The sequence below is a fragment of the Carassius carassius genome, chromosome 37 (genome assembly GCF_963082965.1).
Source record: "Carassius carassius chromosome 37, fCarCar2.1, whole genome shotgun sequence".
Classification (NCBI taxonomy): domain Eukaryota; kingdom Metazoa; phylum Chordata; class Actinopteri; order Cypriniformes; family Cyprinidae; genus Carassius; species Carassius carassius.
Window position 1 is genome coordinate 23,412,125 of NC_081791.1, and position 15,620 is coordinate 23,427,744.

Here is a 15,620-nt window from a genome sequence, read left to right on the forward strand (position 1 = left end):
TTAAGAACAGCTATCTCCAACTCTCTTAGCCAATGCCCGGGCACTGAAAACCTTAGAAGCCAGGCGTGAAACGTGAGCCAGTAGTTGTTTAAAGGGATTATTCTTCCCACCCACAACCCAGTCTCATTGGGATAGTTAGCATATCACGTGCCTGCGCTTTAATGAACTGGACACATGGATGTAGTCGTGCGCATGCGCGTGTGTAAAATGTAGTTGGAAATGAGGTATCAGTCTTGGAGTAGGCGACTTTTAAAAAGCATCGGCAGCCCGTGATATGACGACTTCGCTGGTCCTGCATCCACGCTGGGCGGACACCTTGATGTACGTGTATGAAAAAAGCCCGAATGAAAATAATCAGAATAAAAGCCAAATTATGGAAGGATTGAGCGGGAATTGCCCTGCGACTCATTGCAGGGAACTGATCTCACACCCCGCGCTGGGGCGGCATTCCGGCACCATAGCGACTCACCAGGGATCCGTGTACTCGGATATATCTTCCCCTGAAACTGGGCGACAGTGCCCCGCTCCACAGACGTCATCTAGCGCCTCTCTGAGTTACGGCTACCCCTTTGGAAACCCTTACTACGGTTGCAGATTATCTCACTCGCACAACGTGAACTTGCAGCAGAAACCGTGTTCATACCATCCCGCAGACAAATATGCCGAGACGAGCAGCGCGTTGCCCACGGAGGAGCTCTCCAGCAGGGCAAAAGAGTTTGCTTTCTACCCGAGTTTTGCCAGCTCGTACCAGGCGGTTCCGGGATATCTAGACATGTCGGTGGTCCCCAGTATTAGTGCGCATCCTGAGCCACGTCACGATGCATTGATCCCCATGGAGGGCTATCAACACTGGGCTCTGTCGAATGGCTGGGATGGACAGGTGTACTGTTCAAAGGAACAAACACAGTCTTCTCATCTTTGGAAATCTCCGTTTCCAGGTATGTGTTGGAATAGTTATGAAACTATGAAAGTATAAAAAGTGCATGTGTATTACATGAATGATACGACTTCCTGTTATGATAGGACATACTTTCCCCAATTGTAATCTGAACGTGCAGATCATTCGCCTTAATGTGTCGATATGTATTCTTCACGAATGGTAATCAATTCATAAGAGCTTTCATCTCATAACTCTACATAATGGACTATGATTGCGCTTCCAGAAGGTCTGCAGGAACCTCTCAAGTGTGTTGGTTTTGTTCTATTCATTTTTGACACGTGACAGTCGGTAAATATTCAATTGGTTTACCACAACAAGAATTTGAGCGAATCCTAAACTTTACAAGTTTCAGAAAGACAGAGTTTAGTTCGCCTAGACTACACGTTTTATTTACAACCTCTTACATAAAATACAGTTTTTGAGTGGCGTATCTGGTTACAGAGGTTAGTCATGTATTAACTCAAATAATATTGAGTCACAGGATTCTAAAGCTAGGAAAGTCACGCAATTTGGAAATGGGGTATGGCAATAGTGTCTACCTTTGCTCCTCCCGTACAGAAGGTCTTATTTAAACCACGCATATAAATCTTTGTCAGCACTAATCGGGAGTGATGTCCCGCAATCTGTTATGGACATTTTGCGAATGCCATGGAGCAGCGTTATTTGTTTCCTATAGAGCAGCTGATGTACTGTAGTCAAGTTATTGATTTTAGCTGTGAGCAAAAATATTGCATATGATGCAAATACCAACTCAGCCATTCAGTATTACCCAGCTGTGAAAAATCAAAATGACCAGTGCTATGTTGGTAGTTCACTGTATTTTCAGCTTTAAATTAAATATAATGGCGCGTTATAGTGAATACTTGTCACCACCATCACGCCCCTGACCCGTTTAGCAACCCTCCCCTCCCCCCTAGAAGAGGTCACATACACAGGTAGCCACGAATACCCACTAATAAGGATATAACTAAATAAACACTTTTAAAATAATTAAGGTGCACGTGAATTTACATGACAGTATACTGCGTTATAACTGAAAAACACTTGTCATTGCTAACCGCAATCCTGGCATTTTAGCAAGACTATATATTGAGGATGATTTGGTCTTCTCAAAAACCACATCCATCTAAACTTTACTCAAGAATGATTTATTGTTGTCTGTGTATCAGTGCGGGTTAAAAACCTATTCTATTGGCTACTCCAATGGAAACACTCAATAACATTAGCATCGTGAAATGGACCGAAAAAATGTCCCCTATCTACCTATATATACCCATATAGGTAATTTTAATATTACTATATTATTTTCCATTCAATAAATAAAGTAGCCAACAAAAGGAACACAACTACCCATTTGTTCATTTATGACCGTATTGCCTCGAGATGTTAAAATCATTTGACGCAACAATTAAAAAGGCTACTTTATTTAATAGATAACTGTTTTTGGTATTTTTCTAAAGTGTCGAATTGAACCAAACTTTCTTCATCTTTTGTAAGTGTCTCACTGGACAAACAATTAATAATAATGTTTCCCTTTTTTTTTATAGATGTTGTTCCGTTGCAGCCAGAAGTCAGCAGTTATCGTCGAGGGCGCAAAAAGCGTGTTCCCTACACAAAGATACAACTAAAGGAACTGGAAAAAGAGTATGCAGCAAGCAAGTTCATCACCAAAGACAAGAGACGACGCATTTCTGCGACAACCAACCTCTCAGAACGCCAAGTTACTATTTGGTTCCAGAACCGCAGAGTGAAGGAAAAAAAGTTTGTCAGTAAATCCAAGTCAAATAATCACATGCATACTTGATATACGTTTCATACTTTTTTTCGCCAGCTAATATCCCTCCATCCAGAAAGTCTTATATTTACCTCTGTTCAGAAATCATGAATGAAGAACATCCGGGCAGCCTCATGCCTAAACTGTCTTCTTTCACTTTATTTAATTTAAAGCATGCACACACACCATAACCGCTTACTCTTTGGCTTTTTGGGCATATGATACAAAACTGTGAAAATACAGAAAAAAAAGAGAAAACATTTCAACTTCGTCCTTTTCTATGAATGTACATATATAAATAATAAATATTTAAAATTACACAAATATCAAAGAGACACATGGTTTACGTGCATCTGAAATTTAAAGGAGACCCGACCCTTCTGCATCTCTTCCCCAGTGCGTCAAAGCCAACCAGCCAGCAGAAAACACTCGAGGGGCTCAACATGTACGAGAAGAGAGAGAGAGAAAAAATCTGTGAGACATTTTGGATGAATCAAGACTTGTATAAACTCTCGAAAGGCTGTAGCAAATACTGAACTGGATCACGAATAGAACCGACATTTGTTTATCGTGGACATTACAAAGATTTTGCTAGAATGAGCCTGCGAGACTTCAAAAGCTAAATGGTTCACTGTGGGATACATTGCTTTTTAATGCCGAGGGTAAACCAGGCTGCTAATGTTAACTGTACAGTTTAATGCTTCTATTATTTAATTTAGATTTCGCGTATGACAGTTCTGTAAAAAAGGAATGTTAGATCATTTGTATGTGTACCTATTAGCAGTGAAGGATATGACTCTGCCATGCAACTGGAATGATTGTAAGCATTTAAAAATCATTTAGTATTAAACATTAATGCACAACCTTTTTGTTTTTATATATAGAAATATATATCGTAAAGCATTGGAGCTGTTCACACGACTTGTCTGTATCTCTTTTCGTGCAGTATGTGAACTGTATTGTGGTGTTCAATTCCTAAAGTACTGAATTGAGACATATTTCATAAATAAAAATGACAAAGGAATTTGTTGGGTACATGCTGCTTGTAGTGAATCAATGCATTTCAATTATCAATGACAGCGGTGGCCCATTTATGACCGCTTCATAGAGAGATGCATATGTGTCCATCCATCTTTATCTGTTTGATAAAGCTTTCAAATAAGCTCTTACAATAGATTCAATATTTTTGTGTCATTTGGGTGAGGGTTTTTCAATAGGCGAAATGTCTGCACATATTGCAAAGACTAACTTTATCAATAGTGCTCGGGGATTCTTGAAATATAGCTATTGAAAAATATACACAACCTTCATATTAGTGACAAAACAAGATGGTATTGACAACTGCAAATGATAAAGTATTTTCAGTTAACTTACATTTAAATGTAATTGTTAAACTAACAATTAAATGGTGTATTTATATACTTTAAATGCTGGCAGTCTAAAATTTAGCGCCGAGTAGCCTATAATTTTAATCAGAATGTTCTAGCAACGGGCTTCCAGTAGGCTACGCCTTACATATTTTAATAATTCAAGCAGTGCACTTGCATGTGATCTAGTAACGTAGCGTTTATTTCATTATAGTATTAATAATGTAATTACTGGTTGTAGTTCATTTAGATTTAAAAGTCTGCTCCATTCGTAGGTAATTTTACCATAATTTAAGTAATGTTTTTAAACAATAAAGTCGAAAGAAAGCGAATTTTCGATGAAATTTAGCTATATGAATATGCCATATGCCGCAACATTCAGATTTAATATGGTCTTCACCGATTCCTACTTGATCACATGGATTATCCTGTTTCTTGTATCATGAAGGTATGGTCGGAAGCATTATATCCACTTAATGCTTAAAGATGTCCTTTTTCTTATCTACTTTTTCACTTGTACACTAATGGTGTAATAAAAAAAAACTTTTAATTTTAAAGGCAGTTTATAGGCTACATTCAACGAATAAATGAAATACTGTCAACTTTGTTATATCTAATTTGCTAAAAACGGTGTTGTACAGTTCCGAGCCTTAAGAGAGGAGAATTAATCAGACGTGATTTAACGCAAAATATATATATATTTTTAAAGATTTTTAATACAGTTAAACATATATATATATGTATGTATGTATGTATATGTGTATATATATATATATATATATATATATATATATATATATATATATATATATATATATATATGTTGGACCTATAACCCTAGACCACAAAACCATAGGTCGCTGGGGTATATTTGTAGCAAAAGCCAAAAATACATTGTATGGGTCATAATAATTGATTTTTCTTTTATGCCAAAAATCATTAGAACATTAAGTATCCGTTAAGATATTTTTTATAAATTTACTACTGTAAATATATCGAAACTTTATTTATTTATTTATTTATTTATTTTTTGCACCCTCAGATTCCAGATTTCCCAATATATGTATCTTGGCCAAATATTGTCCTATCACAACAAACCATTCATCATTGGAAATCTTATTTATTCAGATTTCAGATTATGTGTAAATCTCATTTTCGAACAATTGACCCTTATGACTGATATTGTGGTCCAAGGTCACATCTATATTTCCCCAATCGAGACCAGACTATAATCGTTAATTTGCCTTTGTCTAAATGTACTAAATGCATTAATGTTAAGGAAACGCTGAAAGAAATGCAAATATTATGTGGATATAAGAAACTCTGTAATTTGGTGTATACTAACGAAATTTGAATTTCCTCAGTAACACGTAAGAGGCACAACCCGGGTTACTGCTAAAACTTTTTGCCATCAGTCAGCTATCAGTGTTGTGCAGAAGTTGGTTACTTTGAGGAATGAGAGATTTCATGTTGACTGCATGATGGTTAGGCTTCTGTTTTTACCGTCACGTGATCTCGCGTTACCCTTGACCATGACTATGCAGTCGCTTTGACCTTGACATCACAGAGTCTTGTGAATAATAAACAGAGGGGCTGGACACCACTGCCCGTGGTTTGTTTTCAGGCAAACAAGGTGTTATTTCCCTGTCTAGACGGCGAGAGTTAATGACATACCATAAATACATAAAAAAGGAAAATGCTCTGATTATCCGATATCCTTGTCATTGTGAAAATGTACATTGTGTACACCCGTATTTTACTTCATCGAACACTCCGCTTTTTCTTTTCCGCGAACCCTTGCCCGTATAATTTTTAAACCACCAATGGTTGTATTTTCTCATCATGAGGTGTAGGTTATATTGACCAAGAAGGCAGGTAGTGCATTCACGTCTGCAAAAGACTGTTCACAGAGATGACATCTTGTTTTATTTCCATAGGCGCATGAGAAAAGATGGGTACTTCCTCCCAAATATCAAAAGATGCGTCCGTCGTCATGTCAAAAGGTATGGTTTTATACTTGTTGTTTTTTGTTTTGTTTTTGTAGTGAATATGCACAATGCCTTGGTGTTTTAGATCATTTATGAATATATAAATGTGTGCATTTATTTAATGATCTCATATTGATGCACTTGCTCGGTCAAACTAACATTTCTTTCGTCTGGTTAGGCGCAAGGCCTATTCAAAATATGCATAGATCTATTATGAGCAATGCGAGGGAAAGAGAAAACAGAACATCCTCGCAATGTTTTTTTTTTCCACCACATTCACAAATACAACACCCTTTAGGATTTTCCCAATGGCCTTGTTTTCGTTCATTTATTGCATAATGTAAAAATATCATAATTTTATGCTCTCTGTAAACAAACAAACAAAAGTAAATAAAAGTAATTAAATTGTTGGATTTCTAAAGTCAGACTACAAATGATTAACTAGATTAAAAGACAGTATTTCTCATTATTAGCTGTGAATGGTTTAGTTTAAACCTGTGTTGATAGCTTTGTTTTGTTTCGCATCATTTTACTAATATTAATATTATAGAAATAGTTTTATTGTTTTGACTATAGCTATTAATATTAGTTTCTGATTTTGCATTGGACAAATTGTAGTATTGTAATATAGAAGTCGAATACGTAAATTTGCAAATTTTTGTCGTGTATTACTGATTATCACTGCATTTTTTTTTTTATTAAATTGTATATCCCCAAATATATATATATATATATATATATATATATATATATGTGTGTGTGTGTGTGTGTGTGTGTGTGTGTGTGTGTGTGTGTGTGTGTGTGTGTTGCAATAATAAGCCCCTAAACATATTCTCTTAGATCACTGAAATTTATTTAAACACTTGCGTATACATTAAGATAAAAAGTATACGCATTTTTAAAGCTAGTTAATTTCTGGTGGCGCGTTTCTTTAAGTTATTCATGCTGGGATCTTCGAACAATAAATATAGAAATAAACGATCAGAACTATAGGGTTTCGATCAATGTGCTGCTTAAATAATATGTTTAATGCGAAAGGCCCGTTCAGCCAAACACACGAGCTCACGTTAGCTTTTTTTTATTCACCGTTTCTAAACAGACCAGCTGGAATGCGAGGAGAGAGCGCTGTGTGTTGAGGAGAAAGGGGGTCTGATAACCTCTGGTGGCGTATGGTGGAAATATCAGGAAGTGAGCAGTGTAGATTCAGCACGAAGACACATGCTTTGCACCGGTCTTTATGTAAACAGTTTGTGTCTGGCTCACGTCCTCTTATAGGATACGTGTGTTTAATCTAAGATAAGGGTAACTAATAAACTACTAATATGTAGCTTAATATATAGACTTATATTAGAAGAATTTGCTAGTGTTCATGGAAAGACATGGTAAGAATAGTGGACACACATTGAATTGAATAGTTAGGATAGGTTGTTCATTGAAATATATAAATGTAGCCTACTGATTGAATACCCAACTGTATATAATATATATTTATTATTTTATAGAACGCTATATAATATATAGTATAGATATTATAAATGCATATAAAATATGACCCAGGTTTGTCGTTTCTCAAATGTTTTTCTTTTGTCTCTCTTTAACTTCAAATATCCCCAGCTCGAAGTATAAAACTCCATAGTTACTGAAAAATAAACAAACTAATAATGTATCTAGAAAAATAGGCAAACTTTTTTGTTGTTGCAATTTTCAAACGCCGTATGCTAAGTGTTTCTCAAACATTAATTTAACCATTTACCGTTGTTTTCTTCTTTACACTCAATTTCAACTATCGACTTAATTTAAGCAGACTTAATTATAGTAAAATTTTAAGCAAACGTAATTGTAGTAAACTCATAATTATTCAACAATACCAACACAAGCACTTATTTGTGTGTTCATACACAATTTTTCTGGAAGCTTCGTAGCAGTAGTGTGTTTATTTCTCTAGCTATAAGTCTACGTTTCTATTTAAAATTGCGATTTAATTAAATTATAATTTAAATTTACTATTACTGTAGTACTATTATTAGTTTTTAATGTCTGTTGCGATATCCAACTATCATCAGATTTTCCTTGTCTTTAAAATGAGTTCAAGTATTGCACACCTGGGATTTTGCATTTAATTCACATTTAATGCACGTTATTTTTTTCCCTTTAAGAAATTGGTCGACGTTCACAGCAAGGCTTTCAGTGAACCAACCTGTCTTCCAAAATCAAAGACAATAAAAAGGCCTTTGTTTACGCTATGGCCCTGTCTGGACGGAAAAGAGATTCCAAGACAGCAATCTCAGAGCGGCGCAGACAGTGCACTAGACACTGACCTTGAACTAACAACTATTTTAGCCATTTTCCAGAAATTTTGGAGATTTTAACTTTGGCCATCCCAGCGGTAAGAAAATGTAATCTTTTTACTGTGACTTTTAAGCGATATTATTTTAGAAATAGGTTGTTTGAGTGGAATGTTTCTGTGGCTGAATTTAGTTGTTGAAATGCCATTCATTCCAAGGGAGAACCAGTAACTCTCTCAACAACTTGCTTTACTCTCTGTTGTGCTCTTGTAGGAAATAATAAAATATTCTCACTACAACTAATCAGAAATAGCATCTGTGTATTAATAACTGACTAGTGTATTAATTAGCATGAGTGTTTTCTAGAAAAAATTTTGGTCTCTAGCTTCCTATTTGGTGATTACATTTAACACACAAATGTCCTGATATTTCAGTAAAATATCTGAATGAATTTAAAATATATATAGACGGAGTGTTGCGTATATGTTTATTGGTTACATGAATCTGGTTCTGGTATGGAGTGCTCTAGCCGTAAAACATGCACATGTGTGACAACAATTTTGATGTAATAATTCTTTGACAATTTAGAGGACAGCATTTGTAGTCTTTTAGTTGTTTTGAGTTTCTTTAGGTGTTACGTCAATATTTGAACACCGGATTTCCTAAAGGCAGTATCTTTGTATTTATGGTCTAGATACCCATCGCCATTAATGAAGCTGTTTGTGGTTATTTTTGCTTTTGTCGGTTTCTTTCAAAGCCGAAGAAACAAAAATAAATAAGTTGGCCACGATAATAATTACGATCACGCCAACATAGATACACTGACACAAGTTGTAGATTGGCAGCAAACGTAAAGTTACTGCTGCTCAACGACTCCTGCAATAAAAAAGGGAAATTTTAATTATTAAAGTGAACGAAGAATGCACACATAATTTGCTCAGTTACAAATATATGTCAGCATGAACGTGCTCAAATGGCTACGCAAAATGTGTAAATAAACCAGTTGTTAAAAAAGTTATGAAGGAATAGACATCAATCTGTTTATATATATATATATATATATATATATATATATATATATATTGACAACTGTATCCACATCTATAAACCTTTAACTTCAATTCAGATTTTAGATTAAAAAAGGATATAATTCAAAACAAGCCTTTGTGACACTAAATACACAAAGATTAAAAGGTAGCATTAAAAATTATTTTATTTATTTATTTACATTTATTTATAATTAATACAATGGGGAATATACTATTTAAAAAACTTAAGGTCCAAAAGATTAGACAAACACTGAATAGGCATAATATAAATTTTGCGTTACGAACACACTCAAATGTGAGACAAGGTTGGTTGGAGACAAAGGTTTTAGTGCGTACTGTTATTATTGTCCTTTTGTCATAATAATGTTTATTTCATAGCTTCATTATGTTCTTAATATACACGTGACAATGGCACTCCGTTGCAGTTGATATGAGGAAAAATTGCGTGTGCTTTATATATTTACAATCAAAAATCATTTAATGTGATCTAGTGTGGTGTATTTGGAGCGGCAAAATTATTTTAATGCCCTATGCCAGCTTGTAAAATTCAAATAAAAGAATTGCGAGATGTGTAACAATCCGCCATGAGTTTGACTGCGTGTATTTATAGGATGTATCTGTTAAAGTTGTTCATGTGAGGAGCATATTATCTAAACTATAGGCTACGGTCTTAAAAAAATCTTATAGAATATCATCTTCTTTTACGCAGCCAATGGTTTCAACCTGCTGACCCCACTACAGTAAATATGAGTGGAGTTCAGCACTGAGCATCAGTATTTCTTTAAAACAAGCCTGTAAAAGTTGAACATCACATCTTTATATGACACTGAATTCAACCGTAATTTGTTTGAAAACAATGTCGAAAGAACCCTCACCTTCAACGAGAAAAAGAAAAAAAAAACAGTGTTGGGAAGAATGTATTTTCATTTTATTTATTTATTTTGCCAGGTAATAAAGATTAAACGAGGCTGGTGACACTTCTCTATATTTCTAAACAGGAAAGTAAATGATGATGATCAGTTTAGAACCTTTGAGCTATGGGAAAAGAAAAACAAGATTTTACATTTTTAATAAGATATTTTATAGTATTTTTAAAAAGCATATAAAACCCGTAATACAGAAGTTAGTGTTTTGTTTTGTCTGAAATGGACCGAGTGGGTGGTACCTTCTAGTGTTCGAGTAAGCTCCGGCACGTGACTTGGAGATGACCAATCAGGTGCACCTCCAGGTTTAACTACGTTAAATGTCAGATTGCAATAAACTAGAAGCTGTTGGTCTGGCCCGCGGAAATGGGCGAGCATAATCTTCTTAATCCTGGGTTTGTGGGACCTTTGGTAAACATCCACACTGGAGACAGGTTTTACTTCCCGAATTTTAGAGCCTCAGGGGGACAGCTGGCGGGGCTACCGTCTCTCTCGTACCCTAGAAGGGACAATGTTTGCTCTCTCCCGTGGAATCCATCGGAGTCGTGCAATGGATATCCTCAGTCTTACTTTAGCAGTCCCGTATCCATTAACCCCTCTTTTAATCGATCCTGTGAAATAACCCGACTGGAGGAAAGCAAGTGTTATTATGGCAATTCCAGCAGCACCAGAGAGCCGTGCTCAGACAGCAACAACCTCAAACGAGAGGAGCGAGCAAGAGATACATCAGTATCGTCTGATCACGGGATGCACAATGGGATGAGCAACAGTGGCACCTTCTCAAAGTATGAATATGGCACCGAGCATCTGACCCAAGACCCGCCATCCTGTCAGTCCTTGGAGTCCGACTCCAGTACTTCAGTGCTAAACGAAGGAGGAAAGGCTTCAGCAGGCGACCCACAAACCCTGGTATCGCAAGGAAACCACGCAAGCAATATCGCCAGTGGAGGAGGTTTGTCCCACGCATTTAATCACAGCTGAAAGACAACAGAAGCACATAGTACAATTACTCATATCTTGCTTCAGCACATTTTTTTTTTTTTTTTTGCATGACCGTTTATTTTGGCATTCACTTGCAACTCAAGGATTTTCCTGCATAGTTCTTGCGTGGTTGTTCAAGGCCACTAGGGGTTGCCCTAAAATGCTCCACGTTCACCAGTTTAAGCGCTCAGTCATTTATACAACCAGTAAACACAACATCATAAAATTCAACAATCCCGTTGCCAATGTTTGACGTTGTTTACTGGTTATTGTTGCTAAATATACGTTTTGCCAAAGCCCTCGCGTTATTACAGCCCTCACAAGAAGAAGAGATTTGTAAAATGGCAGTTGCTCTGACAGAAAAAAAGGGATGTTTTTTAATGACTCGTAAACTGAATTAATATCGTTGTCGTGCAGCAAGAAGTCATTTAATATGCCTTGAAACCGCTAAATAGGTATGGTTCTTGCAAATGGGTCAATTATTGCGTTAATGTACATTTTACTAGAACAGTAAAACCTTCTAAGGCATATCCTTCTATGTAAACAGATAAATTAATCATATCGACAGTTTACATTACACTTCAGATTGTCATTGAAACACGTCTAATTGTCATGTTACCAGCCTCACAAAGTGCACCAAAAATTTGTATTTAACGTGGCATCGAGAAGTTGAGAGATTTTGATGTGCTGGACTAGGAGAAGTTTTTTTTTTTTTTTTTTTGGCAGCTCTCTGATGACCTGTACTTTGCCTCCTCTAGGTGCTCCGTGGTACCCGATGCACACCCGGACCCGCAAGAAGCGAAAGCCCTATTCCAAACTGCAGCTGGCCGAGCTTGAGGGAGAGTTCATGATGAACGAGTTCATCACCCGGCAGCGACGTAGGGAGCTGTCTGACAGGCTCAATCTCAGCGACCAACAGGTTAAGATTTGGTTCCAAAATCGGCGGATGAAGAAAAAGAGACTGTTGCTAAGGGAGCAGGCTTTGTCCTTCTTTTAAGGAGGCACAAAATATACATTGCTTAATGGTAGTCCAACAACAGTATTACGTTAATGGTAATCTACCATTGGCCCATTTTACTCTGAAAGTCTTGCCCCACGACGCATTCAGGAATCACGAATAAGAATTCAAACATAATAGGGGTACGCGACCAAATGATGGCTCCAGATGTCTGCTTATACTATTCGGTCTGGTGTTTATTTAAGAGGGTTCGTGTCCAGCAGTTTTGGGCATGTACAAGCTGAGAATGTTTTAGTTTTGAAAGTAACAAGCTGTCTAAGCCATCACTCACTTTATTAAGTAATGAACTACTAGTTATAAGCTGTGAGAGAGCATTTCGGACAAGCAAAATGTTTTCTTATCAGTCTGAAATGATCGCTTAATATTTATTGTCGGAGTGTTAAAACCAATTTTTTGGAATTATAACAGTCTTGCCATGATCAGTGTTCTAAGCTAGAAAAAATACAATAAAACAAACTGAAACGCCAAACTTGGTCATAATGAGAATCCTTAGCTGATCGTAACTCCCATCTATGTTTATATTCTGCAAGTTGTCGCTAAGAAAGTGCCGTTCAAACACAGTATTCGTCAATAAGAAACGTGGGCAGCGTTAAGCCATCAACGTCTTATCTCAGTTCCGCAGTCATCGCCACGTGTTCTATGGCACGTTCACGGTCACGGGCACAAAGTTAGTGACCCAACTCATATCTTGGGCCCTTGAGAACCAAACTGCCATTACAGAACAGCTTTTATGAATAGACTTTGATCTAGCCTGTGAAATGTCATTCTGACAAATGTTAGGAAATTACTTCTGCAACTTGGTATTGTAAGTGTAAATTGGTAGGCCTGCAGCTAAGCCGCACAAACCAACAAAATATTTACCCATAATATAGTGAAAATCTTTATAAATGTCTCTGTCATATTTGCATTTTTAACAGCATAAATTTCCCATTAACGATTGCTTGTCCCTTGTTCTGCTTTATTTGGAAATATTCGCTTAGGTCTACTTAATTAATTCACAACAGTGCTTTTGGGAGAGAAATGCATGGTCAAGTATATTAAGAAGACGCGCAATTATAAATTAAAACAAAGATTAGGTCATTTTATAATTGTAATGGAAGTAGCAATCATACTGAAGAGACCAGATTTAAATCCCATATTAACGAGCTTGTTTTGCTTATTAGCGGGACCCATTGTGTTATTTGAAACATTATTTATCCAGATCAGGAATCATATAACAGTGAAATAGTTCATATTTGCTGCATGATTATAATGACTGTAGTTAGAAGGTAAAAAAAAAGAAGCAAACGTTTTTCCGACTTTTTTTGTCAACAAGGCGCATGTCTTATTTTAAAACACCTTATCAAAAACTTAAAAGAACGTTGAAAAGATACAGACAAGAATGTGGTCAAAAGTTGGTTTCATTAAATACAGCTTATTCGTTTGTAGTTTATTATTATTATTATTATTATTATTATTATTATAGCGAATTTGGCATAAGTCGGTGCTACGTTATTTTCTGATATTGATCTGAGTTCGACGAGTGGCATTTTCTTTACATCCTATTTTAGTGAATCTATAAAAAATACAAAAACAATTATATGAATGGCATCATCAGCAACTATATCGTCACGTTTCTCCCCTTTGGATTGTTTTGTGAAATTGTCTATGATGTATAATTTTTCTGTGTTGTTCTGTGTAAATTTGTGAATGCACCAGTGCCGCATTCGTTTGTACCTTGCGATTAAAAATGTCTTGTAAATAATGTTACAAGTTCCTGAATGTATCCATATATGTGTAACCCACAGTTTCTGATTATTAAAGTCTTTAAACTTACTTTTATTTACGTTTTTCTTTATGTCTGTGTTGTGCAATCCATATGCGTGTTAGTATTTGAGTCTGTTAAGATTGTTAAAATATTTTTACATTAAATAGCAGGAAAGCCAACTCGTGCACTCAAACTACCGTTTTTAGAAAAATCAAATGTAATTACGAATTTTATGTACATTATTGCGCTTGGCAATATCCTTATGAACATATTGGTTCTGACTTATTTCAGTATTATATCACTAAATAAAACATTCTGTTGAAACACTCGAGAGAAAACTGAAATGCAATTTGAATGTTTGCCAGCATGGTCAAATGTAGTGTAGCCTAACAGTATTGATATGCTTTATCCATGTTGAAAATGGTAAAGACATCCACCTAGTGGATAAATGGAACAGACGCCGAGACAGGGGCCCATGCATGAGGACTAACTGCAAGGACATGTAATCATTTTCTTGCCCTGTTTTGCAACTGTTGATAGTTAAAGACGTTTCGTAAAGTGCTTCAGCATTTTCCTAGTTCAGTGCAAAAAATATCTAGTGTGTGAACATTAGCATTTGATTACTCATTGATTACTATTTGGTTACTTTAAATTGCTAACAAAAAATGCAGTGGAATTTAGTGAGTTTTAGGGCCAACGTGTAATCTAATGTTGATCAGGAGTTAAACATTGTTAAAACAATCGTAATATGTAACATATTATGATTTTTTATTTTATATAGTTTTTTTTTTTTTTTTGATATTTTCTATTTAAATCAACATGGAATCACTGAATATTTAGTCGAATGGAAATAAAGCGGATCTTATGGTAGAGATGGTTCCAAAGCCAAAGCTTAGTGTCAAGTCTATTGGCTTCCTTACAAGCAAATGCGCTGGAATCGTAACAATGCCATTTTATGTGTTTGCGGCGCTTTTGACTTTGAGACTGGCCAAATCTGTTTATGACAAGTCGTCTCCCCGGCTCAGAGGTCATTGAGCACCTCAATGCCCTTCATTCAAAACTTGTGTAGTCATGTGGTTCACTAAGTGGTTCACAATCTGAATCTGCTGCAGCCTGGATTTAAACTGGGTTTGTCTGGCCAGAGGAGAAAGACAAACTGTTTCGACACACTATTTCCCCATTTAATACTGTAAAGCTGCTTTGACACAATTTGCATCGTAAAAAGCGCTAGCTATATAAATAATGGTGAGTTGACTAAGTGCTCTAGATCTCCCCTACTCCTATCACAGACGTGTGGTCTGGAGAACGACCTTCTGGCTTCGCTTGCACTAGACGCATGTTTGTGAATGTGTGCATGTCTGTGAAAGGGGGTTTACGTGTAACTAAGTAATTGAGACAGAAATATTTATTGACAATGAATAGTTTTTTAAACACTATATAAACGTGTATATGCTCGCCTTAACCTGCTAGAAACTTCAATATTTAGCTTATGCAACGGTTTGGTTACTTCTGCATTTATGCCCTTACGAAAGGAAAATATATTTACCA

The 15,620-nt window shown here is 36.1% G+C and overlaps 3 protein-coding genes across 3 annotated transcripts in view; all 3 read left to right on the plus strand.

Annotated features, from left to right (window-relative positions):
* The window catches only part of LOC132118427 (homeobox protein Hox-C10a-like), a 103,086-nt gene that overhangs the window by 69,100 nt on the left and 18,366 nt on the right, over positions 1-15,620 (plus strand). The gene's annotated exons all lie outside the window — the stretch shown is intronic.
* LOC132118429 (homeobox protein Hox-C13a) lies at positions 123-3,738 on the plus strand. The gene is made up of 2 exons (XM_059528265.1): positions 123-938; positions 2,488-3,738. The coding sequence occupies exons 1-2, from the start codon at positions 275-277 to the stop codon at positions 2,742-2,744; spliced, it is 921 nt and encodes a 306-aa protein (XP_059384248.1). The 5' UTR covers positions 123-274; the 3' UTR covers positions 2,745-3,738.
* LOC132118431 (homeobox protein Hox-C12a-like) lies at positions 10,379-14,140 on the plus strand. Its single transcript, XM_059528266.1, has 2 exons — positions 10,379-11,278; positions 12,066-14,140. Exons 1-2 carry the CDS (start codon positions 10,693-10,695, stop codon positions 12,302-12,304), a joined length of 825 nt encoding a protein of 274 aa, XP_059384249.1. The 5' UTR covers positions 10,379-10,692; the 3' UTR covers positions 12,305-14,140.